General features: G+C 37.5%; 1 protein-coding gene across 4 annotated transcripts in view; it reads left to right on the top strand.

Moving 5' to 3' along the window:
- The window catches only part of SMAD5 (SMAD family member 5), a 45,276-nt gene that overhangs the window by 13,897 nt on the left and 4,011 nt on the right, over nt 1-27,368 (top strand). For 3 of the 4 annotated variants that reach the window (XM_019642224.1, XM_019642226.1, XM_019642225.1), the window contains 5 exons: nt 5,085-5,656; nt 13,855-14,106; nt 15,642-15,761; nt 25,068-25,289; nt 27,037-27,293. In XM_019642224.1, the coding sequence (XP_019497769.1) occupies nt 5,254-5,656; nt 13,855-14,106; nt 15,642-15,761; nt 25,068-25,289; nt 27,037-27,293 (1,254 nt within the window). In that variant the 5' untranslated portion in view covers nt 5,085-5,253. The remainder of the gene's footprint in view (nt 1-5,084; nt 5,657-13,854; nt 14,107-15,641; nt 15,762-25,067; nt 25,290-27,036; nt 27,294-27,368) is intronic. The other variant, XM_019642227.1, reaches the window with a different exon arrangement.

Raw genomic sequence — 27,368 nt, 5'->3', positions numbered from 1 at the left:
AGAGGGGGTAGTCTTATACGGCGAGTATATAACAAACTCTGTATTTTGAGTGGAAATGTTAGGGGGTCGTCTTATACGCCCAGTCGTCTTATACGCCCAGTCGTCTTATACGCCCAGTCGTCTTATACGCCGGCAAATACGGTATTACACATTTAAAGAGTTGAGTGCAAGGTTTGTCTCTACCCCTTTCCAAGTGCTAAGTTTTAAGAAAACACGAATATTGAGGCTTAGGTTTTGGAATCTGACACTCTATTCCTTGTAAATCCAGTCTCGAAATCTTAACTAATGACATCTCCAGGCCTTTTCTTTGTTCACATTCTCTTTAACCTCTCCCTTGTGTTTAATCTTTTACAATACCATTGTATCTAGTTCTGAGCTCTTTGTTTTAGCAATACTTTATCAGTAACTCCTTTTTCCTACCAGTGAATGTTCCTTAATATTCAGGTGTGTACCTGCTGCTCTTTTCATTCTGCCGAAAACTTGTTTTTTCAGTTCTGTGCAAAAATCTTAGGTTTGTTTCTCATCATTTTCTTGCTGAACTTGAATCTCCAGTCATTACCCGTTTCCGATAGAGTTAACCATCTTCTCTACTAAGCCACTTCCTCAGTGTCCTTAATTCTGTTAGTGGAATTATAATTATCTTAGTCACCTGGGTTTAAAATGTGATGTTATCTTTAATTTCAAAGTATAGTTGGTAGAAAAATCAATGACCATTCATTATATACCCTTTTAGTATATGGTATGGTACATGGCAAGTGCCAGGTGCTGAAAACTTCTTCCATTTGGGAAGTTAAGATAGGTTTTTATCAGTGTTGTATATTAGTAATTAATTATAATAAATATTCAATGACCATAGCCTCTTTAGGGTGGGGTAATGAAGGAATTCTTCACAAAAGGGAATGGGTTTGAGCTCATCATTAAAGATGACTGAGCTTTCTCTTGGAAGACACAGATGGGCAGAGATGCTGGGACTTGGGCTGGATCGGAAAGTGTGTGGGTGATACCGAGGTAGGTATGTTAGATTGGATCTAGATCCAGCCAGTCTTGGAAGTCTTGACTCTTCTTCCTTTAAATACTAATGACCATACTTCATGTTTGAGTAGCACCTTTCAGTTTATAAAACATTTATTATATTTATGTGTTAATTATTTCTCATGTATACACACCTTTTTTTTTTTTTTTTTTTTTTTTTTTTAGCTGAGCCATCCCGCCACCTGTTGGCAGCTCACGGCTGCTCAGCTCGGGCTGACTCGAACTGCTGTTGCTCAGAGCTCAAACTCTTGAGCGAGCTCTTAACCAACTGAGCCACTCAGCCGGCCCTACACACCTTTTTATTACTTCAGCATTTCAATGACTTAGGAACCATTATCCTTACTTTCCAGAAAAGTTAATAGGCTTAGAGTGATACCTGGTCATGGTCAGATATCTTAAAGGACAAAATCGAATCCTCTTCTGTTTTTATTATACTACTTTTTAAACACTAAAAATAATGAATTTTGTGTTACATAGTATTTAAACATACTTAAAAGTAGAGAAAATAACATCTGATGACTTGCCAAGATTTCTTCAAATCTAGTTTTAAAATAAATACAGCCAAATCTTCTCCATTCTTCATCCTTCTTTCCTTCTTTCACCACTGCCAACCCAGTCAGTGTTCAGTATCCTGAGGTTAGCATGTGTCATTTCCATGCATGCTTTTATCTTACTATATATGTGTATATACATAAATCACATTTTTTTGTTATAAATTTTATGCAGTTTTCATATGTATATTTTTGCAAATTGCTTTTTAAAAAATTCACTATTCTGTTACTCATTTATTTAATAACTAGGCCCTGTTCTAGGTCCAAGGGAATACTGTGGTGAATAAGGAAGATGAGGCTACCTGCCTACTAACAATTTCATTGGGGGAGGCATATAATAAATAAAATTGATACGGTAATATCAGGTTAGGATAAATGCTATGAAAGAAAACTAGTGGGATCAGGGCATAGAAAATGATGTATGAATGGGATGTATGCTATTTTAAATAAAGTGTTCAGGGAAGTCCTTTTTCAGGAGGTGACATTTGAGCAGCTGAATTAATTGAGAAAGTAAGTCATGTTAAGATTTGGGAGAGGAGAATGCCCAGGGCAGGGTGAACTTCAAGTGCAATGGCCTTGAAATAGAAATGACCTTGGAGCCCTTGAGAAATGGAAAGAAGTCAAGTGTAGTGAAGTGCAAAGTTAGGAGAATGGTAAGAAGTGAGTTTGGAGGAGAAGCCCAAGGCCAGATCATGTAGGTCCTATAAAGTAATGTTAGGGAATTGGGATATTGAGTATAAAAGGAAGCCACTGGCTGAGGAGTGACATGGTTTGATGTACTTTTAAGATTACTTTTACATTGGAATTCTGTGTAGTAGGGAAGAATATGGATGCTCTTTCTATATTGACATGGAAGAACCTTGGAGATACGTTGTTTATACATTTCTCTGACCTGACTTTTTTCTTTTTAGTATACCACTATTTATGTAAAAAAAAGATTACATACGTATGTATATATATGTATATATACACGTGTGTGTATATGTGTGTGTGTGTGTGTGTGTGTGTGTGTGTATAATATATATTTGCTTGTATTTGTGTAAAATTCTCTGGAAGGACTTAAAAGATAAAGGGATTACTTGAGAGCAGGGGAACTGGTGATGGGGAGAAAAATGGAAAGGAAACTGACCACTGTACACTTTTTATACATCAAGAAAATAATTTTAAATCATACAGAAAAGTGTTCACATCTTAACTATTCAGCCAGCCAGATTTTCACAAACTGAACTCTCCCATCACCCAGAGGGAGAAGCAGAACTTCTCCAGGGTGGCGGAAACCCTCAGGTTCCCTTCTAGTTAATACCCCCCCCCCCTTTCAAAGAATAACCACCATCCTGACTTTTACTGGCATTCATTAGCTTCACCTGCTTTTTGTACCAACACTCTTAACTCCATTCTAGTCACCATAATTTGTTTTAGATTATCTACTATTTTAATTTTAGCATTATGCAAGTAATGCATTAATAGGTTTCCTTTGTTAAAAGGTTAAAACAATACAGAAGTCTGTAGAGCAAATCAGGACCCTTCTCTGTTGCCTTTCCCTACTCCATGCCTCTTCCCAGAGGTAATTGCAATGAGTAATTTAGTATGTAGCCTTCTAGTCTTTGTTATGTGTTCACATACGCAAATAACTTTTTTATTCTTTAGTACATAATATGGTTAGTATTTGATGATGATGATGATGATATGAGATTAGTAGTTACCATTTATGAAGCACTTTCTAGTGGTTAACTACTGATCTAGGATCTGGTCTTTGAGCTCCCCTCCTTTTGTCTCCCCTTTCCTCTAGGTACCCCACCATTGCTCACGCACACACTCTGCCCACACATGCACTACCCTGTCTGGCTTCCATTATATTCCAGTATTACTGAATAAGATCTCAGTCAGGCCTATCTCCTCTCTATCCTAGGAAATGCTCTATTCGTGTATGACCACATTTTTTTTTGTTTATATCCCATTGTCTTTGAAATTTACCTTTTTGTCTCAGACAAGCAAACCATGCCTTTATTTTCTGACCCAAATGGCTTTTATCCTGTCCTTGATGTAGCTACAACTGAGGTCAGCCCTTTTTTCAGTTTAGCATATAACACTTTATAGGCTGTGACCTATTACTGAAAAATGTGCTTTCATCCTCTTGTTATTTATCTGTAGTTTAATGTAGCCAGTTTTGCCTACTGGCAAAAATTATCCTGTGTAGGTTTGGGCATATCCATCCATACATAAGGAGTGTACCCTGTACCCTTTTCCCCGTGGTTCCAACATTGCAGTCTAAATAGCCACTACAAGTTGATCGGTACTGCGAACAGTGCCTGGCACTTAGTAGGCTCTCAGTAGGTATATGTTGAATGAATGAATCAGTTGGCTCTTAAGGTGAAACCTATTTGGTATGACCTTTTTAATTTAATTTAATTTTTTTAAGCACCATCATGGCTGTTCATAGTACGTGGCACATAAAAAGCAATCAGTAATTATTTGTTGAGTTTAATTCAGTTTTATTTTACTTTATGTTTACCTGGGTTCTAACTGAGCTCCATCTTTTCTGGAAAGAGGTACCCCAATCCAGAATAGTCATGCTAGAATTTGTCAAAGGCAGAGCTGCAGCAGCATTTGGCAATTTTAGCCACAAGCGAAAGGAAGCATCTTTTATTACTGACATCCTGTTTCCAAACATGACTCCTGCTACTTCACTAGTTGCTCATTGTCTGTAGTTGGCTGTGTAGGCACCACAGGGGATTGCACCCGCTCTTATCAGTGCAGTGCCACTCACCTCATTTCCTCTTGTCAGCTCCAAGAGCTTCTTAATGTGCAGAGTAGTGGTCTGCCTGGAGCAGGGTCATTAACTTAACAGCTTAAAATATCCCAGAAGGCAATAGAATTATCAAATCATAAACTGTCTTTTTGGGTTAAACTTTGAATGTACTCTTTAAATCTACTCAGCATTCTTAGTTTTAAAAATAGATACATCCCATTTTTCTGGCACTTTGGTGTGTTATGATTTATTTGAGGGTTTGGTACATTTTATCTTACGACAATATTTAATAAAATTTGCATGTAATGTGACTTGAATAAGACCATGGTTTTTGCCTACACCTTGTAAGTCTGTGAAACATTTTAAAAAGAATAATGGCCTTAGGGAAGAGCTGGATTTCTCTTAAGACTTCTGTTCAGATCAGAACATATGTTCAGAATTGACATAGCATGTAACGTGGGTTTCAGTGAAGAAGAAAGTATTTCAGAATCCTTAGAAGGCCATTTGGGGGCTTCCTGGTAGCTTTTGGCATTGCCGCTGAGTTATTAGTTCATCTGAAGAAGGAATTGAGCGCTCACAAGGACTTTAGCGACCATTTTTCTTTCTAGACTTAGGTTTTGTTTTTTTTACTTTGTAATGCTTTTCTGCTCTTATTTAAAAGTAACATACTTTTCAATTATATTGATTTAAGTGTATGTTAATTGCATTTATTTAAATTAGGGATCTTATCCTTTCCCCCCTTTCTCTTTCAGGACCTGAACCAATGAAAGAAGCTTATGGCACTTACGAAGATAAATGTCACTGCTCCCTTTTTAACTGGAGCATCTGCTTAGGACCTGTATATGACATTTCACCTGTGATCTGTTCTTTCAGGAGCCACTGACTTTGAGTTGCAGGAAGGTCTCTGAAGATTTATATCAAATGACGTCAATGGCCAGCTTGTTTTCTTTTACTAGTCCAGCAGTAAAACGATTGTTGGGCTGGAAGCAAGGGGATGAAGAGGAGAAATGGGCAGAAAAGGCAGTCGATGCTTTGGTGAAAAAGCTAAAGAAGAAAAAGGGTGCCATGGAGGAACTGGAGAAAGCTTTGAGCAGTCCGGGACAGCCGAGCAAGTGTGTCACTATTCCCAGATCTTTAGATGGACGCCTGCAGGTTTCTCACAGAAAAGGCTTACCCCACGTTATATATTGTCGCGTTTGGCGCTGGCCTGATTTGCAGAGTCACCATGAGCTAAAACCATTGGATATTTGTGAATTTCCTTTTGGATCTAAGCAGAAAGAAGTTTGTATCAACCCTTACCACTATAAGAGAGTGGAGAGTCCAGGTAGGCTTTACTCCCTCGAGAAGAATTAGAAAAGCTTCCTTCTCCCTGGTTTGCATGTAACTGGCTTTAGCAGTTAACAGGTTATATTAGCCTCGTGTTTCCTCCCTAAAGATTTTAATTTTGGAAGGAATACTTACTGGATTTTGAATTTAGCTTTTTATATATAGATGATACAGCTCCGAAGTGGCTTATTCTGATTTCATTGTTCACTGTAAGCAGTCAGTCATATATATGTACGCTCTGCTATTCCTGTGGGTGACTTGTCTAATTTAACTAAGACCTAAGCTCCACGTGTATACTTCATCCCACTGTTTTTCGTCTATTCAAGAACTTTGTCCCTCAGTGATCACCCCTTTCTTCAGCATTATATTTTTCCTCTCTATTAGACTATTTCTGACAGCCTATAAGCATCTATAAGCACATCATAATACTGCAGATTTCTAAAATGAAAGTTAAAAAGAATTTCTACCTTGACCTCATTTACACCTCCGTACCCCCAATCTTCTGCCCCATTTCCTTTAGTTCTTTTCTAGGAGTCTCCATGTTTATTATCTTCACATTACTTTCCTTCCATTCTTTCTTGACATCCCTCCAGTTAGTCTTTCTTTGACTTGTCACAATCACTAGTGACTACCTTCTTAAAGATAGAGAGGTCATTCTCAGTCCTCACCTTACTTACCCTCCCAGCATCATTTGATACTGTTGTTCTCCTTCCCTCCCACTCAGAATTTTTCTTTATTGGATTCTGAGACACTACTCTCCTGGTTTTCCTTCCTCACTTGCTGTTTTTGCTTAGTCTCTTTGTTGGCTTATTTTCCCGTTTTCACAGGACTCAGATCCTGGACAATCTCTCCATCTGTATTTTTCCCTGATGTGCTCTCATGCTGTCACTTATCTTAAAACCATCTATAAGCTCATGCTCACATTTTGAACTCTAGACTCAGCTTTTCCTTTGAGATTTAGACTTCTATATCTAGTTGACTACTTGATATCTCCGCTTGAATGTCTGCTAAACATATGAGATTTAACATGTCCAAATAGGACTTTAGATTTCTTTCCCGCCAACTCATTTTTCCCTCCAATTTTTCCTATTGAAGTAAAGTCATTAATTGCTACCTAGAAGTCATCTTTTATTTCTCTCTCTTGAGTCCTGTATGAGCTATGAGCTATGAGCAAATGCTGTTTGCTGTGTCTTCATAAAATACCTTCAAAATATCATCTCTCACACCACTCTTTGCACAGAACATCATCATCTTTCACCTTCATTAGCCTTCTAATTGGTCTCTCTGCCTCTTCTCCCACCCCAGCTCATTCACTTTTCTACACAGCAGCCAGAGTGATATTTAGAAAATATATACCAAATCATGCCAGCCCCTGCTCAAAATACTTTAGAGGCTTTCTGCTGCACTTAGAACAGATTTCTATAAGACCCTACATGACCTATCACATTTCCTCTGTTCCTTGGAAATGCCATACCCCATGATCTTTTCATGGCACATTTTTCTCACTCCATTGTCTTTGCTCAAATACCCGCATCATTACTTGACACTATGTTAGATATTTATTTTATTGACTGATGTGAGCAGGACCTCCTCTGTTTTATTTTGTACTGCATTCCCTAAGTGCCTGACACTTAGTAGGTGGTGCTCAGTAAATATTTTTCTTGTAATGAATGAGTTGTATAAGCTGAAATACTAGCTGAGTGCATTAGTTGTCTATTGCTGCAGAACATTACCACAAGCTAAGTGGCTCAACACACATTTATTATCTCATAGTGTCTGTGGGTCAGGAATCCAGGCACAGCTTGATTGGGTCCTTTGCAAGGCTATAATCAAAGTGTTGGTCCAGGCTTGGTTCTCATCTGAGGCTCACTTGGGGAAGGATCTGCTTCCCAGCTCATGTGATTGTTGACAGGATTCAGTTCCTTGCACGCTGTTGAACTCTTGCTAGTTGTCAACTGGAGACTGCCTTTATTTGCTTGCCACATGACCTTCTTCATAGGTAGCTCAGACTCATGGCAGCTTACTTCTTCAAAGCTAGTTAGAGAGAGGTCTTCTTGCTAGAAGGGCGTTATATTTTTATGGAATGTCATTACATACATCCTATCACCTTTACCATATTCCATTGGTTAGAAGTAAGTCACAGATAATACACTCAAAGGGAAGGGAATACTCAAGGGTGAATACTCAGAGTTGGGAATCATGGTGGCCACTTTAGAGTCTGTGTACCATGCTGGGTTTCATGTGGAGATACCACAAGCCCAGTATGGTGACAAGGCTGTGAAAATAACATTGGATGTGGAGACTAGTTAGCAAAAACAATAGCAGCGATGGTACTGTCAGGGAAAGTTCAGTGTAAGGACGTTAGAGCTGCCAGTTGGTATTTGAAGCGATTCTCAATTTCTTTTTGAATCCAAGGAAGTAATGTAGCCTGAAGGAATTGATGAGGAAAAGAAGATGTGAGGATTTAATGGAGATGTATAGTCTTAAAAACTCTCAAGATTGATATTTACTAGGAGTTGTTGGAAAGAAAGTCTAGGATTTAGTGTATTCCCTCATAGCCGTGGTATGACATAATCTGCCAATAGAAATGTCTTATTTTTTGTAATCCATTTTTCTCAGCTATGATTCATTCTATAGAAAAGACTGGGGCATAGCTCTGGTATGCTTAAGTAAGTTGTCAAACATCTATGATTCAGGATGGATCATTTTACAGTACTGGTGTTAATAAAGTAGTAGTAACAGTAATATTAATAGTAATGAACGTTTGTTGAGTACTTACGGACTAAACACTTTTCTAATACTAAGATTTTTTCTTCATAGGGTTAGAAAATGGTACTAACATTTTAAAATCCTATAAGTTTACAGATAAGGAAACCAAGACTTAAAAGGGAAGTAACTTATACAAGATCACATTGTTACTATATAGTGGAGCCAGAAAGTACTACAAAAAAAATGAAAAAGATAAACGATAGTTGGAAAGTGATAAAGAAAAGAAAAATAGAGGGCCAACCCAGGCAGTCCAATGTTTAATCTCCCAGGTAGTCTTGTCTAGTGGTTAAGAATGGGTTCTGGACCCAAACTTTCTGGGTTTGAATCCTGATTTTACCAGTGTGACCATAGGCAAGTTGCTTAACCGTTCTGTAACTTAGTTTCCTCATCTGTAAAGTGAGAATAATAATGCCTACCTCATAGTTTTGTTATGAGGATTAGATGAGTTAATGCATGAAAAATTTTTAGATTAAAACATTAGCTGGCTGAGAATAAGTTTCAAGTCAAATATCATTCTGATACAGTAATCTTAGAAATAGAGCATAGGGGAAAATGGCAGAAAGAAAATTACCAAAGAAATACTACTAGAACAATTCCAGAACTGAAAATTGAAAGGGCCCAGTGACCGAGTAACCAGAACAAGGGATAAGAAAAGACCCACTCATGAAATTTTAGTATATCATGGACAAAATGAATATTCTGAAAGCTCCCAGAGAGAAAAGACAGGACACATATAAAGGTCTGGAAATGGAATATTGTTATTTCTCAAAGCAATTCTGGATTTTAGAAGAAAATGGAGCATTGTCCCCAAAATTCAGAGAGGAAAAATTGTCTATTTTGGAATCTTCCTGCAGACAAACAAAAGACAAGATCTTATTATATATGCAAGTACTCAAAATTTCTCTTCCTTACACCCTTTCTTTGGAAGCTAATTGAGGATGGGGTCCAGGGAAGGCCATGGACTTCAGATTTGTGGGAGACTTATGTAGCAACCAGTCTAGATTTTAGCAAAAGTATGGAGGAGCTAGGGGAAAATGGAATCAATGGATTTGTTTACTGGTGGCATCTGGAAAATAGTATTGCTAGGAATTTGACAGATCTGTTGGACTTCTGGAAATGTATTAGTGGTACATACTTAAGATTAAGTAAATGAAGGAACAAGGCAATGATTAATCATAATAAAAGCACTGTTAAAGAAAAAACAATCATAGTATAGACTTAGTTCAACAATAATAATTATATATAATATAAACACTGGATATTGATTTAACCAACATTTTTTTATGTAACTTCATAATGGGGAAGGGGAAAGGGAGTGGGATCAAATGATATAAGAAAAGTACTTCATTTACCATAACAGCTAGTCTGCAAATAACGTCTTGACAAATCAGTAATGGCAATATACACATATTATTTAGCAATGCACAGAGTATTAGAAGAAATGGCTAATAGTTTAAATTTGTTGTCTCTGGAAGCAGTATGGGATAAGGCTTAGAAGTTTCTATTGTTGGGCCCACCCCAACTTCTTCCGTTGACTTTTCCATCCAAAGGGCCTGTCGTGGCTCAAGCTGAAGACTTTCCGTAAAATCTTTCAAAGGTTCACAAACCCCACACAAGCAGCATCTGGCCTCGGCGTGCCCTGCATCTCTTGCTGAGCAGCCCCAAGCTGGCACTAGCAGCAGCTGGCCTCAATTCACAGCCTAGCCTCTCCCAGGTACCCCTAAGCCCAGCACAAGTGGGAACCATCTGCAGATCACTTTGTAGCTCGTTCCAAGTGGCCCAGGCAGGGCACAGGCAGCAGCTAACCTTGGCCTACACCAGAGACCCTCCCAAGAGACCCCAGAACCAACACACCCAGTGGTCAGTTTCAGACCACACCAGAGCACCCACCCAACCACCTGCACAAGCGACACACCCAAAGAGCAGGCTGGGCGGGCACCAGAGCCCTGCTAAAGTGAATCCTGCTCTGTAAAGTCAGCCCATGCACAACAGCTCCCACTGTAGTCATGGCCAGTCCTCACCACCAGTCGGCCTGAGTGTCATTCCCTCCTATTGACATGCAAACAGCAACCAAAGCTCAGCTACAACATGAGGGCACATACAACCCACACAAGAGAAACACCTGGAGCACCCGGCTCAGCTAACCAGGGAGACTGCACCATCAGGACACCTACTACATGAGGCCACTCCACCAAAACCGGGAGGTATAGCAGCCCTACCTAATACATAGAAACAAACACAGGGAGGCAGCCAAAATGGGGAGACAAAGAAACATGTCCCAAATAAAAGAACAGAACAAAGCTCCAGAAAAAGAGCTAAACAAAATGGAGACGAGCAGTCTACCAGATGCAGAGCTCCAAACATTGGTTATAAGATGCTGAGCAATCTTAGTAAGAACTTTAACAAAGAGATAGGAAAGATAAAAATGGAGATAGAAAACATGAAAAAGAACCAGTCAGAAATGAAAAATACAATAAAAAGGAAACCAAATTATGAGGAGAGTTTAAGGGGCCTGTGGGACAACAGCAGGTGTGCCAACATTCGCATAATAGGGTACCAGAAGGAGAAGAGAAAGAGAGCAAGAAATTGAAAACTTATTTGAAGAAATAATGATGGAAAACTTCCTTGATCTGGTAAAGGGAATAGACATACAAGCTCAGTAAACACAGAGAGCCCCAAACGAGGTAAACCCAAAGAGGCCCACACCAAAACACACCATAATTAAAATGCCAAAGGTTAAAGACAGAATCTTAAAAGCAGCAAGAGAAAAGCAGTTATTACCTATAGGGGAACCCCCAGAAGTCTGTCAGCTGTTTTCTCAACAGAAACTTTGCAGGCCAGAAGGGATTGGCACCAAATATTCAGAGTAATGAAAAGCAAAGACCTACAACCAAGATTACTCTACCCAGCAAAGCTATCATTTCGAATCAAAGGACAGATAGCTTCCCAGACAAGAAAAAGCTAAAGGAGTTCATCCCCACCAAACCAGTATTACAAGGAATGTTAAAAACACTTCTTTAAGAAGAAAAAGATACATATGAATAATAAAATAGCAACAACTACATATCTATCAAAAATTACTTTAAATGTAAATGGATTGTATACTGCAATCAAAAGACATACGGTGGCTGAATGGGTAAGAAAATATACCCTTATGTATGCTGCCTACAAGAGACTCACTTCAGATTGAGAGAGACACATAGACTGAAAGTAAAGGGATGGAAAAAAGATATTTCATGAAAATGCAAAAAAAAAAAAAATAGGAGTAACAATACTTACACCAAACAAAATAGACTTTAAAAGAAAGGTTATAACAGGAGACAAAAAAGGACTCAGTAATTCACTTCTGGGTATTTATCTGATGAAACCCAATACACTAATTTGAAAAGACATATGCACCCCTCTGTTCATTACAGCATTATTTCCAATAGGCAAGATATGGAAGCAACCTAAGTATCCATTAATGGATGAATGGATAAAGAAGTGGTACATATATACAGTGGAACATTACTCAGCCATAAAAAAGAATGAAATCTTGCCCTCTGCAACATGGATGGACCTAGAGGGTATTAAGCTAAGTGAAATAAGTGGGACAGAGAAAGATGAATACCATGTGATTTCACTTATAAGTAGACTCTAAAAAACAAAATAAAATGAACAAAACAGAAACAAACTCATAGATAACAGAGAACATTTTGTTGGTTGCCAGATAGGGGGGTTGGGAGCATAGGTGAAAAAGGAAGGTATTAAGAAGTACAAATTAGTAGTTACAAAATAGTCATGGAGATGTAAAAGTACAGCATAGGGAATATAGTCAGTAATATTGTAATAACTATGTATGGTGTCAGATGGGTACTAGATTAACCGGGGTGATCACTTCGTAAGTTAAATAAATATCTAATTACCATATTGTACAACTGAAACTAATATAATGTATGTCGACTGTAATTGAAAAAAAAATTTAAATAAATAAAATACCTCAACCTTGGCAAACAGAAAAGAGACAAAAAGTTGCTATTTTGTTATAATCTCATGTAGCATCTATTTAAATTATCCATGTATTATTTTGGATGAAAAGAAAATAATTACTAAAAAGTATATAGATAATATACAAGTAAGAGAGAAGTCAGTGATTTTGGCTCTGCCTTAAAAAAAAAGAAATCCTTACTGGATTGAATTTCTAAATAGTTATTTAAGATTGCTAGCCAGTTAAACATGGAAATTCTTGCTGTCTAATGCCCTCCCTGCTCTCCAGTGGCAGTTGCCCCATCATTCTGTGAGGGAACAGCAGTTGGTAACATACAATAGAACAAAACAATTAACAATCAAATGTTAACCACATAGTTACAACACTAGTTCAATAAAATGAAACGAGACAGAAAACAGTACAAATACTGACTTAAAAAGCCTCTGACTTCTCAGGTATATCCCTGCTTCTGAGGGGAAGGAAGTATGATCTAGCTAACTTAAAAACAGATTCATTTTGTTGCTGCTTAATGATGTCAGAGTCAAAGAGGTTTTTCAGAAGTGAAATTATGTTGACAAATACAGGAAAGTTGTAAAAGAGATGAATTGGTATAGTTTCCTATAGGGAAAAGTAATCAGATATTTGTATGTGATTCATCACTTGGGTCTTTAGAGGCAGTGAATGTTTGAGTAGTTTATCTTTTAAAAAATGTATCTCTTAAAATGTTTACGCTTTGTTATATATTTTTTCATTCTGGCCATGTTTAGAGAACAGATTTTGAGTGGAAGACTTCTACATAGGCAGTGTTACTATTTTGGTGGGGAAAACTTGACTGAAGAACGTCAAATGTGAGATCTCTCAAACAAAGAAACATGAAATGTTCCAAATTGGAAACATGGAGGCTCTCCGGACATCTAGTTGACCTCATCTTGACTCTCGTCTTCCCTCCTAGTTCTGTGCCTAGGCCAACTGTCCGCCTTCTCTTATTTCCCTCCTGGTTCCCCTCGCCTCTTCCTCTCTTCTCCCCACCCCTAGCACTCCCATGTGAAGTCCTCTCGGTTCTTCAAGGTCCAGTCAGATACTGTCTTGTCCACAGTATTTTGTTTGACTCCTTGCTGGCTGGAAGTCCTCAACTTTCTTGAACTTTCATTGCATTAAATTCTCTGGATTATGCTTGTTTTAAAATATACCTTATCTTCTATAGAACAGGAGTGGTATCGCTTCTGGATTTTTCTGTCTTTCAGAGTACTTTATACATGCTAAATGTTTATAGAGTTTTTGGCTTAGTTATTATGTAAATAAATTCAAGGTTCTACAAAGCAGTCCTTCCTTCAATTAAATTGTTCAGTAGGTTTACAGTCTTAAGCTGTATCCTCTCCATCCACTCTTTAACGTGTATTAATCTATGGGATATTGGCTTAGTCGTTGCTGACGGATGACTTCTGGTTTTTGTCTTTCAGTCTTACCTCCCGTGTTAGTGCCTCGTCATAATGAATTCAATCCACAGCACAGCCTTCTGGTTCAGTTTAGGAACCTGAGCCACAATGAACCACACATGCCACAAAATGCAACTTTTCCAGATTCTTTCCACCAGCCCAACAACACTCCTTTCCCCTTATCTCCAAATAGCCCCTATCCCCCGTCCCCTGCTAGCAGCACGTACCCCAACTCCCCAGCAAGTTCTGGACCAGGAAGTCCATTTCAGCTCCCAGGTAAGGATTCATTTTATTAATACAAAAAGAGAGTCCCTGAGAATGGGCAATTGTTCTTATTTGCTGGCTGTCTGGGTGAACTATTATATGCCAAGAGCTAGCTGCTTTTGACTCTGTATTCAATGGTAGTTGTTTGATTTCCAGAAGAGTGGTGGAGTTTATTTTGCCAAGTACCATATGTTTAAAACAATGGAAGCAGCCATACTTAAAGTAAAATATTTTCATATAATTTATAATGCGTAGTACCATTTATTGAGTGAGCACCTTTTATATAACTGATACTGTGATAAAAGATATGCATTAAATTTAATCTTCAGAACAGCTGTATGTGAGACAGATAGTATTCCTGTTTTACAGAAGGAAAAATAAATTGACATTAACCCCAAGAGTTTAAGTACCTTCACAGCTAAGTGCGGGTTCAGACCCAAGTTTCTTTGACTCTAAAGTCTGTGCTTTTAAACTATGCTTTCAAATCATATTAGACTTTGGAAGGTTAAAATGAACCCCATTTATCTTTTATTGGATAACTGATTAATTAGCCTGGAGAAAGATCATAAGTAAGATTAAGTTTCTACCTTTTGTTAATGGCATGTCATGTATGGACACATGTCACTCCAAATATTTGAATGTCTACTGCAGGCAGAATATATGTAAGTATATTCTTTGTAGTTTCTCTGTAGCAAAATATCAATCGTTGCAGTTTTTCTCTTCTTTTGGAAGAAGAGTTAAGTACCAACTGTTTAACTTGCTATTAGGTATTTGTTGAAAAACTAATTTTCATACTTTGTCCTAGATTCACTACTGACTGTATCTCTGTCTCAAAATATATCTTGTATGAACCATGGGGTTAAAGATAAATTATATTCAGTATTTATAGTTACTGAGACAAATAAGTATGGCTGTAGCTTTTGCAAAGATTTTCAACCACAAGTGTTGAACTCAAACCATTTTCTAGTTAAAGACCTTTCCTAAGAAAATTACCTAGCCATTTAATAGGGCATAACGGCATTTTAAGACATTGCAGAAGAATTAGACAACTACTGTTAGTGTCAATGGCAAATTTTGAGGGAGCATAGCTTTATTTTTCAGTTTTAAATAACAGTACACACTGTGTGATGACCTTGCTAATTTAAAAGTGTCTCCGTAGATAACATACCCAAACTAGGATAATCTGTCCTTCAGCTTGATTTTCAGTAGCTACAGTTTCTCTGAGCATATGATTCTAAGCAAATAAAGGCAAAATTCTTGACCTTGAATTCTTTTTTAGTGTATTTAGCACTGATCTTACTATCTTGGATTGGACCAACTACATGTGGACTTACAGTAGGTTCTCAGTAGGTAATGGGTGTGCTTTCTTTTCTCCTTGTTCCTTGCCCTAAGATAGCATATTACATTTGTGTGTGTCTGTGATACTCCGCAGTGAACTCTGCTGGTAAACTTAAGAATTTTCTAATGCTTTCAGAATAACTTTGAGCAGGATGAAGATTTTAACTATTCTTTTGGGACTTGAACTTGACACATTTTCTTCCCCTTAGCTGATACTCCTCCTCCTGCCTATATGCCACCAGATGATCAGATGGGTCAAGACAATTCTCAGCCCATGGATACAAGCAATAATATGATTCCTCAGATTATGCCCAGTATATCCAGCAGAGGTAAAGGAAATACCATATTTATTTTGTTGTTGTTGCTGTTATGTTTGCTTTTTTTTTCCTTTTTAACTTCTTGGCCACTTTTTAAAAACAGCTTTATTGAGGTGTAATTTATATGCCATATAAGTTTTGCACCATCACCACAATCTAGTTTTAGAACATTTCCATAACCCTTTAAAAATGTCTCTTGTGTCTATTTGCAGTCTACTCCCACTCCTAGGCTCAGCATCAGAGACCCTCTAACCTGTTTGCTGTATCAATAGATTTGCCTTTTCTGAACATTGCATATAAATAGAATCACATAATGTGTGGTGTTTTGCATCTGGCTTCTTTCATTTAACATAATGTTTTCAAGATTCATCCAAATTGAAGCATGCGTCAATAGTTTGTTTCTTTTTATTGCTGAACAATATTTCATTTTATTGCTGTACCACATTTAATTTATCCATTCACCAGTTGATGGACATTTGAATTGCTTCTAGTTTTTGGCTAGTATGAACAATGCTGTGATGAACATTTGCATATAAGTCTTTGTGTGGACATTATTTTTCTTTTTCTTGGGTAGATACCCAAGAGTGGAATTTCTGCATCATATGGTAAGTTTAACTATTTAAGAAAAACTGCCAGACTTCTCCAAAGTGTCAGTACCATTTTACATTCCTACCAGTAACATGTGAGGGTTACAGTTTATCCACATCCTCCTAACACTTGTTATTGTCTATCTTCTTGATTATAACCATTCTAGTGTGTGTAAAGTGCGATCTCATTGTGGTTTTAATTTGCATTTCCCTAATGAATAATGTTGAACATTTGTTATGTACTTATTAGCCATTCATGTATCTTTTTTTGGTGAAATGTTTATTTAAATCTTTCACCCGTTTTTTTTTTTTTCTTTTTTTTCTTTTTTTTTTTTTTTTTTAAGCTGAGCCATCCTGCTACCTGTTGGCAGCTCAGCGGCTGCTCAGCTCGGGCTGGACTCGAATCGCTGTTGCTCAGAGCTCAAACTCTTGAGCGAGCTCTTAACCAACTGAGCCACTCAGCCGGCCCTTCACCCGTTTTTTAATCGTGTTGTTTGTCTTGTTATTGAGTTGTAATTATTCTTTATATATTCTGGATAGAAGTCCTTTATCAAATATGATTTGCAAATATTTTCTTAGTCTGTGGAATGTCTTTTCATTTTCTTAATGGTATCTTTTGAAACAAAAGTTTAATTTTAGTCCCATTTAACAATTTTTTTTCTCTTCTGGAACATGGTTTTGGTGTTGCATCTAAGAAATCTTTGTCTATTCCAAGGTCATGAAAAATTTCTTACATGTCTTCTTCTAGAATTCCTGTAGCGTTAGCTCTTACATTTAGGTGTGTGATTCATTTGCTTGTAGAGTTAAGCTTTTTGTATGGTAAAGATCTAAATTCCTCCATGTACCTTTCTTTGTACATGTAGATATCCAGTTGGTGCTAGCATTATTTGTTGAAAAGAGTATCATTTCTCCATTGAATTGCTTTGGTATCTTCTTCAGAAATCAGTTGACCATAAATATAAGCATTTATTTCAGGTCTCTGAATTTTATTCATTGATCTGTATAGCTATAACTTGTAATCTTGATTACTAAAGCTATATGTGAGTTGTGAAAAAAGGAAGTGTTAGTTCTCCAACTTTGTTCTTTTCAAAATCGTTTGGCTGTTCTGTGTTCTTTGCATTCCCATATCATTGGAGTATTACTATGTCTGTTGCTGCTCCCCCCACCCCCCTCCCCCCCAAAAAAAGAAAACCCTTCTTTGGATTTTGATAAGAGTTCACATTGAATCTCTAAATCAATTTGGGGAGATTTGCCATCATCTTCCAGTGCACAAATGTGGAATCTCTTTCCATTTATTTAGGTCTTCACAGTTTTCACTATAAAAGCCTTTTATTTCTGCTTCTCTTTTACAATTTATTCCTAAATGAGTTAGTAGAAATTGTTTAATTTCACGTTTGGGTTCTTCTTTAGCAGTTTATAGAAATATAAATGATTGTTGTATATTAACCTTATAACCTGCAACCTTGCTGAATTCGTTGATTATTTCTAGTAGTAGGTGGTGTGCATATGTGGATTTCATAAAATACAGGAGCATGTTGTCTATGTGCAGTGTGTGAAACCATCACCATTATCCATTTCTAGAACTTTTTCATTGTCTCAAACAGAACACTGCCCATTGCACAATAATGTTTTCTGTTCACCAAATCCAACAACATATAAAAAGGATTATATACCATGACCAAGTGGAATGCAAACATTTAGTTTTTGCAGGTCACATACTATCTCTCACATATTCTTCTTCTTTAACAACCCCTTTTAATAATCTAAAAACCATTCTTAGGTCATATGCTGTACAAAAACATTGCATCGAACAAGTCTCAATGAATGTAAAAGAACTGAAAGCATACAAAGTATATTCAATGCCCACAATGGAATTAAATGAGGAATCAACAACAGAAAGAAATTTGGGAGATCCTGAAATATTTGGAAATTAACATGCTGCTACATAATCCAAGGGTCAAACAAAAAATCACAAGGGAAATCTTAAAATATTTTGAACTGAATAAAAATGAAAGCAAAACATGTCATAATTTATGGGCTACAACTACAGGCATGGTGAGAAATCCTAAGAGCTCAGATTTTAAAGAATTTTATACCAAAAATGAAAGAAGGAAGGGACCCATCACCAAAGGCACATAAAAATGAGTAGCAAGAAGTTATAAAAATAGTGTAAGGAAAACCAGAGCCACGATTGAGCAGAAGCTTGTAGGGTAAAAGTTGCAAAGCAAAACTATAAAGATGATTTGGGTGAAGGTGAAAAGAAGAAAAAGAAAAAGAAAAGCTTTGCCTCTGCTTGGGGCAAAGGATATGTTGTTAAGTGGTGAGTTCAGCCTTTGCAGTTTAATTTGATTTTCCTTTATCAAAGGAAAAATAGAAAAAAACACAAAACGTGACTGAAATGAGAAGAAACTTTGGTGAAAAAAGACATCTATGAGGTGAGAAGATGAGTGCCAAGTTCCTCTAAAGGGACTCAGTTGTTTGGCTGAGACAAATAATATTCCAAGGAACACCGAACATACCACACTATGAAACCGTACTCTCTGATGTCTGGAGAAACCGAGAGAAAAAAAGAGGAAAATATATATAGTCCATATTTCCAGGAGGAGGAGGAGGACACCATTTATTGGGTATTACCTGATGCTGTTATGCTGAGATCATTATATATATTGTCTAATTCAACCAATGTAAATATGATCTCTATTTATTTTACAAATGGGGAAACTTAGTTCTTAGAGGTTTAAAAAAGAAAGATGCCCTAAGTTGCAAGGCAAGTAAGTAAAGATGCAGGAATTCAAATCTAGAAATTCATGTCTGAGACAATTTGCTCTAAATGTAGGTAGGTTCTATGAATTACATTGTGGATGTACTTAATGCTTCTAAATTATACACTTTAGTAACAGAGTCCCCATGTACATGAAGCAAGAGCTAACAGAACTGAAAGCAGAAATAGTAATAGTTGGCGTCTTCAGTCTCCCACTCGCAATAATTGACAGAACAAGTAGAAAGAAAGAAGAATTGAACGGCACTATCAACCAACTTGATCTAACCGAAATTCACAGTCCCTATGATACCCTACAACATCAGAACATACAGTGTTTTCAAATACACATAGAATATTCTCTAAAGTAAACCATATGCTCTGCCAGGTGTTGGCAAACGTTTTCTGTGAATTACAAGCAAATTAGTCTGACAAAATTCCTAGATAAATTCTAGACCTTGAAAAAGCGAAGATGTTATTTAAACATTAACAAGACTATGGGGAGCCTGGAATTTAACTGTTCTCAGGAATGTGGGTCTCCTGAAACACAGTGTGACATACGGCCTTTCAATATCATCACAAACAGAACACATGCACAAAAATCGTTCTTTTAAGAACCGTATAAAATGACAGTACCTTACTTCTTCTAAACTTGTGGTAAACTAAGGAGTTTAGGGTTTCAAACAAAGTGTCTTTTAAACCACAATGAAATGCCACTTCACACCCATTAAGATGACTATTATTTTTTTTAAAAGTATTGGTAAGAATGTAGAGAAATTGGAACCCTAATGCACAGCTACAGCTGGTGGAAGTGTAAAGGGTGCAGCCACTGTGGAAACCAGTTCACAGTTCCTCAAAAAGTTAAAAGTTACCATAAAATTCAGCAATTCTACTCTCAGGTATATAATACTAAATGAATTAAAAGGCACAGACTCTGGTGTACAGATGCCCCCTGTACACCAATGATCATAGCAGCGTTATTCAGAATAGTGAAAAGGCAGAAGACACAGCCCAAATGTCCATCAACTGATACATGGATAAACAAAATGTGGTATATCCATATAATAGAATATCTTTCAGCCTTAAAAAGGAATGAAATGGTGATACAGGCTACAACATGGATGAACCTTGAAAAGTTTTATCTATATGAAATAAGCCAGCCACAAAAGGACAACCACATATTATATGATTCCACTTAGATGAGGGAACTAGAATAAGCAAATTCAGAGAGACAGAAAGTAGAATGGTAGTTAACAAAGGGCCTGGGGGAGGGAGAATGGGGAATTTTTGGTTATGGGTCCCTTCTTTTCATTTTTGGTATAAACGTCTTTAAAATCTGAGCTCTTAGGATTTCTCACTATGGGTCCACATTAATTTATTTTTCTGTTTCTCTTCATCTGAAATCTTCGCAATTGAATAATCAGAATTGAATTTTACAAGTTAACCAATTCTTTTGCACTGCCTATATAGGCCACGTGACCACTCCTTTAAGTTTTTCTCAGATGTCAATCTCTGCCTTTCTTAAAAGAAAATAGAGTCCATGGCTTCTGCCTGATCTCAGCCCCAAGATACTTGGCGAGACCTGGAGGAAGAGCTTCCCGGGTCCCTCTCATCCACTGTGCCCACTATGAATTTTTTACTTTACACGAAAAAGAATTTGGTCAGTACAGATGCTCCTCGACTTACAGTGGGGTTACAATCCAATAATCCCATTGTAAAAAAAAAAAAAAAATGTAAGTAAAAAACAGCATTCAATACACCTAATTTACGCAATGCAATACGAGGCTTGACAATTAAGTTCATGAACTTGTTACATCAGTGTTGCTAACCGTTTTTGATATCAGGATTATTCAATATGAATTTGTACCAACTGGACAAACAGTTAACCAAACTTACTCTTTGGAAGTGCTGAAAAGGCTGCATGAAAAAGTTAGACGACCTGAACTTCTCACCCACAATTCATGGCTCTTGCATCACGAATCACGACAATGCACCAGCTCACAGGGCACTGTCTGGGAGGGAGTTTTTAGCCAGTAAACAAATAACTGCATTGGAACACCCTCCCTACTCACCTGATCTGGCCTCCAATGACTTCTTTCTCTACCTAAAGATAAAGGAAATATTAAAAGGAAGACATTTTAATGGCATTCAGGACATCAAGGATAATAGGACAACAGTTCTGATGGCCATTCCAGAAAAAGAGTTTCCAAATTGCTTTGAAGGGTGGACTAGGCGCTGGCATCAGTGCATAGCTTCCCAAGGGGAGTCCTTCAAAGGTGACCATAGTGATATACAGCAATGAGGTATGTGGCAATTTTTCTAGGACGAGTTCGCGAACTTAATTGTCAGACCTTCGTATCATAGCTTAAGCCTTGCCAACTTTAATTAAATGTGCTCAGACACTTACAGTAGCCCAGTTGGGCAAAATATCTCACATAGTGAATATACTGTAGATTATCAGTTGTTGAGCCTCATGATCATGTGGCTGACTGGGCTGTGGCTTGCTGCCACTGCCCAGCATCCTGAGAGAACATTGTACCGCATATCATTAGCCCAGGAGAAGATCAAAATCCAAACTTCAAAGTACGGTTTCTATGGAATGCATATTGCTTTTGTACCATCGCAAAGTGAAAAATCTTAAGTTGAACCATCGTAAGCCGGGGACTGTCTATAGTTTTGACTATGTCTAAATTTTTTTCTATAGTCAGTTCTGGCACTTAATATTTAAAATGTATACCACCTTTTACCTAAAGATAATGCTTACTTAGTTGTGTTTTCTTCCTTTCATTTTTGTCTTAACAGACTTTATTTTTTAGAGCAGTTTTAGTTTCCCAACAAATTTGAGCAGAAAGTACAGAGTTGTTAACATCCTCCCTTCCTCCACACATGTACAGCCTGCACCAGAGTGGTGCAGATATTACAATCAGTGAGCCTACACTGACACATCATTATCACCCAAAATGCATAGTTCACATTGGGGTTCACTCTTGCTGCTGTACATTCTGTGGGTTGTAACAAATGAATACTGACATGTATCTACCATTATAGTACCATTCAGAATAATTTCACTGCCTAACAATCCTCTGTGCTCTTCCTCCTGACCGCTGGTAACCACTGATCTTTTTACTGTCTCCATAGTTTTGCCTTTTCCAGAATGTCCTATAATTGGAATCATACAGTATGTAGCCTTTTCAGATTGGCTCTTTCACTTAGTAATTTACATTTACGTTTCTCCCATGTTTTTTCATGGCTTGATACTGTATTTCTTTTTAGTCCTGAATAATATTGCATTGTCTAGATTTATTTATCCATTCACCTACTGAAGGACATATTGGTTGCTTCCAAGTTTTAGCAATTGTGAATAAAGCTGCTGTAAACATCTGTGTGCAGGTTTTGTGTCGACATAAGTTTTCAACTGCTTTAGGTAAATACCAAGGAGCACTTTTCCACAATTGTGAGCTAAGAGTATGTTTTGTTTTGTAAGAAACCGCCCAACTGTCTTCCAAAGTGGCTGTACCATTTTACATTCCCACCAGTAGTCAATGTAAGCTCCTATTGCTCCACATCCTCACCAGCATTTGATGTTGTCAGTGTTTTGGATTTTGGCCACTCTGATGGGTGTATAGTGGTATCTCATTGCTAGTTTATTTTGCATTTCCCTGATGTCACATGATGTGGTGCATCTTTTTATATGCTTCCTTGCCATGTGAATACCTTCAGTGAGGTATCTGTTTGTGTCTTTGACCCATTTTTTTAATTGGGTTGTTCATTTTCTTGTTGCGTTTCTTTACAAAATATACAAAGAGTTCTTTGTATATTTTAGATAACAGTTCTATATCAGATATGTCTTCTGAAATATTTTCTCCCAGTCTGTCTTGCCTTTTCATTCCCTTGATAGTGTTTTTTTGCAGAGCAGAAGTTTTTATTTATTTTTTTATTAAAGATTTTTATTGTGGAATTGGGGGATGGGAACAGCCCTGGGGAATTGGGGGAAGGGGAACAGACAGTTGCTGTCCTTTTGTTCTTCAGTCTAGTTGTGGAGGACGTTGCTTCACTGGCCCAAGTTGGCAACATCATTGCGCTCTTCCCGGGTGAGGCAGATCGGCCACCAGCCTCTGGATGGCCGCTCACGGCGGCTGCTGGTCGCTCATGCTGGCTGCTGGCTACACACGGTAGCCCATGGCAACCCACTGCCACAGGGACTGCAGCCTATGCCATCGCTGGCAACTCATGGCAGCCCATCTCCAGGTCGAGCTGTTGTTGAGCATCTTAGCTGTGGAGGGCACTGTCCCTGGCCCTCATATGTGGGATCCGAACCGGGGTCCTCTGGTGTCCCAAGCCAGCTCTTAACCAACGCGCCACTCAGCCGGCCCAGAAGTTTTTAATTTTTAATAAATCTAGCTTATCGATTATTTTTTTAATGGATCATACCTTGGTGTTGTATCTTAAAAGGAATTGCCTTATTCAGGGTCATCTAGATTTTCTTCTGTGTTAAATTCCAGAAGTTTTATAGTTTGCATTTTACATTTAGGTTTATGATGCGTTTTGAGGTAATTTTGGTGAACGGTGTTAAGGTCTGGGTCTAGATTAATTTTTTTGCAGATGGATGTCAGTTGTTCTTGTACCGTGTTGAAAAGACCATCTTTTCTCCATTATTGTCCTCCATCCTTCATCAAAGATCAGTTAATTTATATTTATGTGGGCCTGTTGTTGGGTTCTCTCTTCTGTTGTTTTGATCTATTTGTCTGTTCTTTTGCCAGTACCACACACTCTTGATTACGATAGCTTTACAGTAACTCTTTAAGTTGCGTAGAGTCAGTCTTCCAGTTTTGTTCTTCAGTATTGTGTTGGCTATTTTGGGTCTTTTGCCTCTCCATATAAATGTTAGGATCAGTTTGTTGATATCTACAAAATGATTTGCTGGGATTTTGATTGAGATTACATTGAATCTTTAGATCGTGTTGGGAAGAACTGACATCTTGACAATATTGAGGCTTCATATTTATAAACATGGTTTATCCATTCATTTAGTTCCTCTTTGATTTCTTTCATTAGAGTTTCATAGTTTTTTCATAAATATTTTATACCGATTTTGTTTGATTTTTACTTGTGTTTCATGTTTTGAGTGTTAATGTAAATGGAAAAGAGTTTTTAGTGTCAAATTCCACTTGTTCATTGCTAGTACTCGTATATAGGAAAGCAGTTACTTTTGTACATTAACCTTGCATCCTGCAACCTTGCTATAATTGCTTATTAGTTCCAGGAGGGTGTGTGTGTGTGTGTGTGTGTGTGTGTGTGTGTGTGTGTGTGTGTGAATCCTTTCAGATTTTCTATGTAGACAGTCATGTCCTTTTTTCAATTTCTTCTTTCCCCATCTCTATACATTTTATTTCCTTTTCTTGTCTTAACCGCATTAGCTAGAATTTCCAGTACAGTGATGAAAAGGAGTGGTGAGAACATCCTTGTCTTGTTACTGATCTTAGCAGGAAAGCTTCTAGTTTTTCACCATTAAGTATGATGTTAGCGATAGTTTTTTTTGTAAATGTTCTTTATCAAGTTGAAGAAGTTCCCCTCTATTCTTGTTTGCTGAGAGTCTCACTTAGTTTTTTATTTCAGAGTTTTGTTTAGAATAATTTTATAGATACTGGTATAGTTAAATCTTCCAGGATGCTGAAACAGGTTTGTAATCACAAATTTTAAACCTGGATTAGAGTCTGTTAGAAAAGCAATTTAAAATGTGATGTTGCTTATCCTTGTATTTGTATAATTTTTTAAATTGTCATATTCAAGGCATTTCGGTGTTTTGTTTTTTGGGTACAAACTGAAAGCTACAAAGGACAGTGAGACGAGTGAAATATCTGAAAATTTTCTATTTCCTTTAGTACTTGGGTTGGGTTAAAGGGAAACATATAAAGAATCTGGAGTTTCTGATAATCATTCATTAAACATTGTTTCTGTTTGGTTTGTTCACAGATGTTCAGCCTGTTGCCTATGAAGAGCCCAAACATTGGTGTTCAATTGTTTACTATGAATTAAACAATCGTGTTGGGGAAGCTTTTCATGCATCTTCTACTAGTGTGTTAGTAGATGGATTTACAGACCCTTCAAATAACAAAAGTAGATTCTGCTTGGGGTTGTTGTCAAACGTTAATCGTAATTCGACAATTGAAAACACTAGGCGACATATTGGAAAAGGTAATTTTGTCATTTTTCTACATTCCGTGTCTTCATTGTGCTTGCCGTGTCCCGGGCATTGTGTGTAGGGTGTGGGAGCAGACAAGCTTAGGCATGGATTCTGCCCCCGAGAGGAACAGACATAATCAGTCCTCTCTTCCTTATCCTGTTCAGTTTTTCTTCATAGTACTCTGGATCTGAAATCATATTACTTCTGTGTTTATTTTTTGACTGTATTGTATTCCTTTCTGACTGGAATACAAGCTTTACAGAAATTTGCCTTGTTGACAACAATATTTCCAGCAGTGAGAACAATGCCTGGCTCACAGTAAATACACAACAAATATTTGTGGCATATGTGAATGCTGGTGAAGGATTATAATTTTATAATTATGATATCTGTGGAGTATTTTGGGCCGAGATGACTTCCCATTATGTTGGACAAGCAGGGTTACAGGTAGGAAATCCAGCCTGAGTGACTTAAATCTTCAGTGGCTTCACCACCACCCCTCCCACCTTTTAATTCAGGTAACGGTTTTATTTATAATTCATCCTGCAAAACAGTTGCCATAACAAACAAAGAACTTTTCACACTGCAGTGAAATGTCAGAGTCTCATGCATCAAGTGGTCAGTAAGGAAGCCTGTCCCAGGTAGAGTGCACGGCCTACCTCTTAAGTTTTACTTTTACCACTTGCTGCTTTTTGCTTCTTTGACTTGAGAACAATCTTCGTCCAAATTCAGAACAAAAGGTAAATAACTGTAATTGTGATTCAATTTCTTATAGAAGAGACTCAGAAAAATACTATGGCCAAAAATAAGTTGACAAGAAAGTTTTCACTCCTTTGAGTTTACTGAAAACTTGATTTTTTAGGTGAAGTGCCTCACTTCTATGCATTGATTTTTTTTCCCCCCACTACCATAGAATAATTCAAGAGAAACCTACTTGGTGAATTCTTAAATTCTAGAACCAGTGTTCCCTTTTTTCCCCAGTATATAGGTCTGGGGCCCTTTCTTCTGCAGATCATTTTTATTTGCCCAGAAAGAAAAATAGTTTTTAATGTCACAGCCTGATACAAGTCTGTGACTCACATGTATGCAGAGGTATGATGTCCAAGGATAGCCTTTTTAGCACTGTTTGCATACTGAGAAGTTGGGAACAACTTAGCTTTAGCTGTGTACTGTGAATTTTTCATATTGAAACTATATTCACATTTATTTATCTATATTTTAAATACCCAAAACATTTTTTTTAAAGGAAAGTAAAATAAATCTGCCATTTAAAGGCTACTCTTGTGACCTGAAATTACATGTGTGCCTTAGGGTTTTTTTAAATGCCACCGTCCTCTCCACCAGCAAAAAGATGCAAAACTGCCAAATGACTAAGTTGATGGCACCTATCAATCCTTTGAAAGGACTTATTAAAGGCACTTTTGTTGTGGGTTTCTGTTTTTTTCTTTTTTGCTATTGCTTTCCTCATAGAGATGATAAATGATTGTTGGAAAAGGGAGAAAACCTAAGAACTGATAACCTAGTCTGCTGCTAATTTGAGGCTTGCATCTTAGTTGAGGACAGTTTTATATTTAGGCAGACATCAGCCTCTTCATTATCTTTGGCAGCGTAAGGCCATCTAGTGGTAGCTTCCCTCTAAAGACGGTAGCGAGTGTGCCATAGATTCCTTGGGTATTCTTGGTTGCTCCTCCGATACAGCCTTTGGATCTCATCATGCTGCTTTGTTACGCTTACTCTTGTAATGCATGTCTCTTTAAGGTGTTCACCTGTACTATGTTGGCGGAGAGGTGTATGCAGAGTGTCTCAGTGACAGCAGCATATTTGTACAGAGCAGGAACTGCAACTTTCATCACGGCTTTCATCCTACCACTGTCTGTAAGATTCCCAGCAGCTGCAGCCTCAAGATTTTTAATAATCAAGAGTTTGCGCAGCTTCTGGCTCAGTCTGTTAACCATGGGTTTGAGGCGGTATATGAGCTCACCAAAATGTGTACCATTCGAATGAGTTTTGTCAAGGTGAGTGAATTGTGACCTGTAGCTTAATTTGAGTCACTGTAAATATATATATATATATATATATATATATATATA

The sequence above is a fragment of the Hipposideros armiger genome, unplaced genomic scaffold (genome assembly GCF_001890085.2).
Source record: "Hipposideros armiger isolate ML-2016 unplaced genomic scaffold, ASM189008v1 scaffold_66, whole genome shotgun sequence".
Lineage (NCBI taxonomy): Eukaryota > Metazoa > Chordata > Mammalia > Chiroptera > Hipposideridae > Hipposideros > Hipposideros armiger.
The sequence above is the reverse complement of the archived record's forward strand: the minus strand, read 5'-3'. Positions and strand labels throughout refer to the sequence as shown.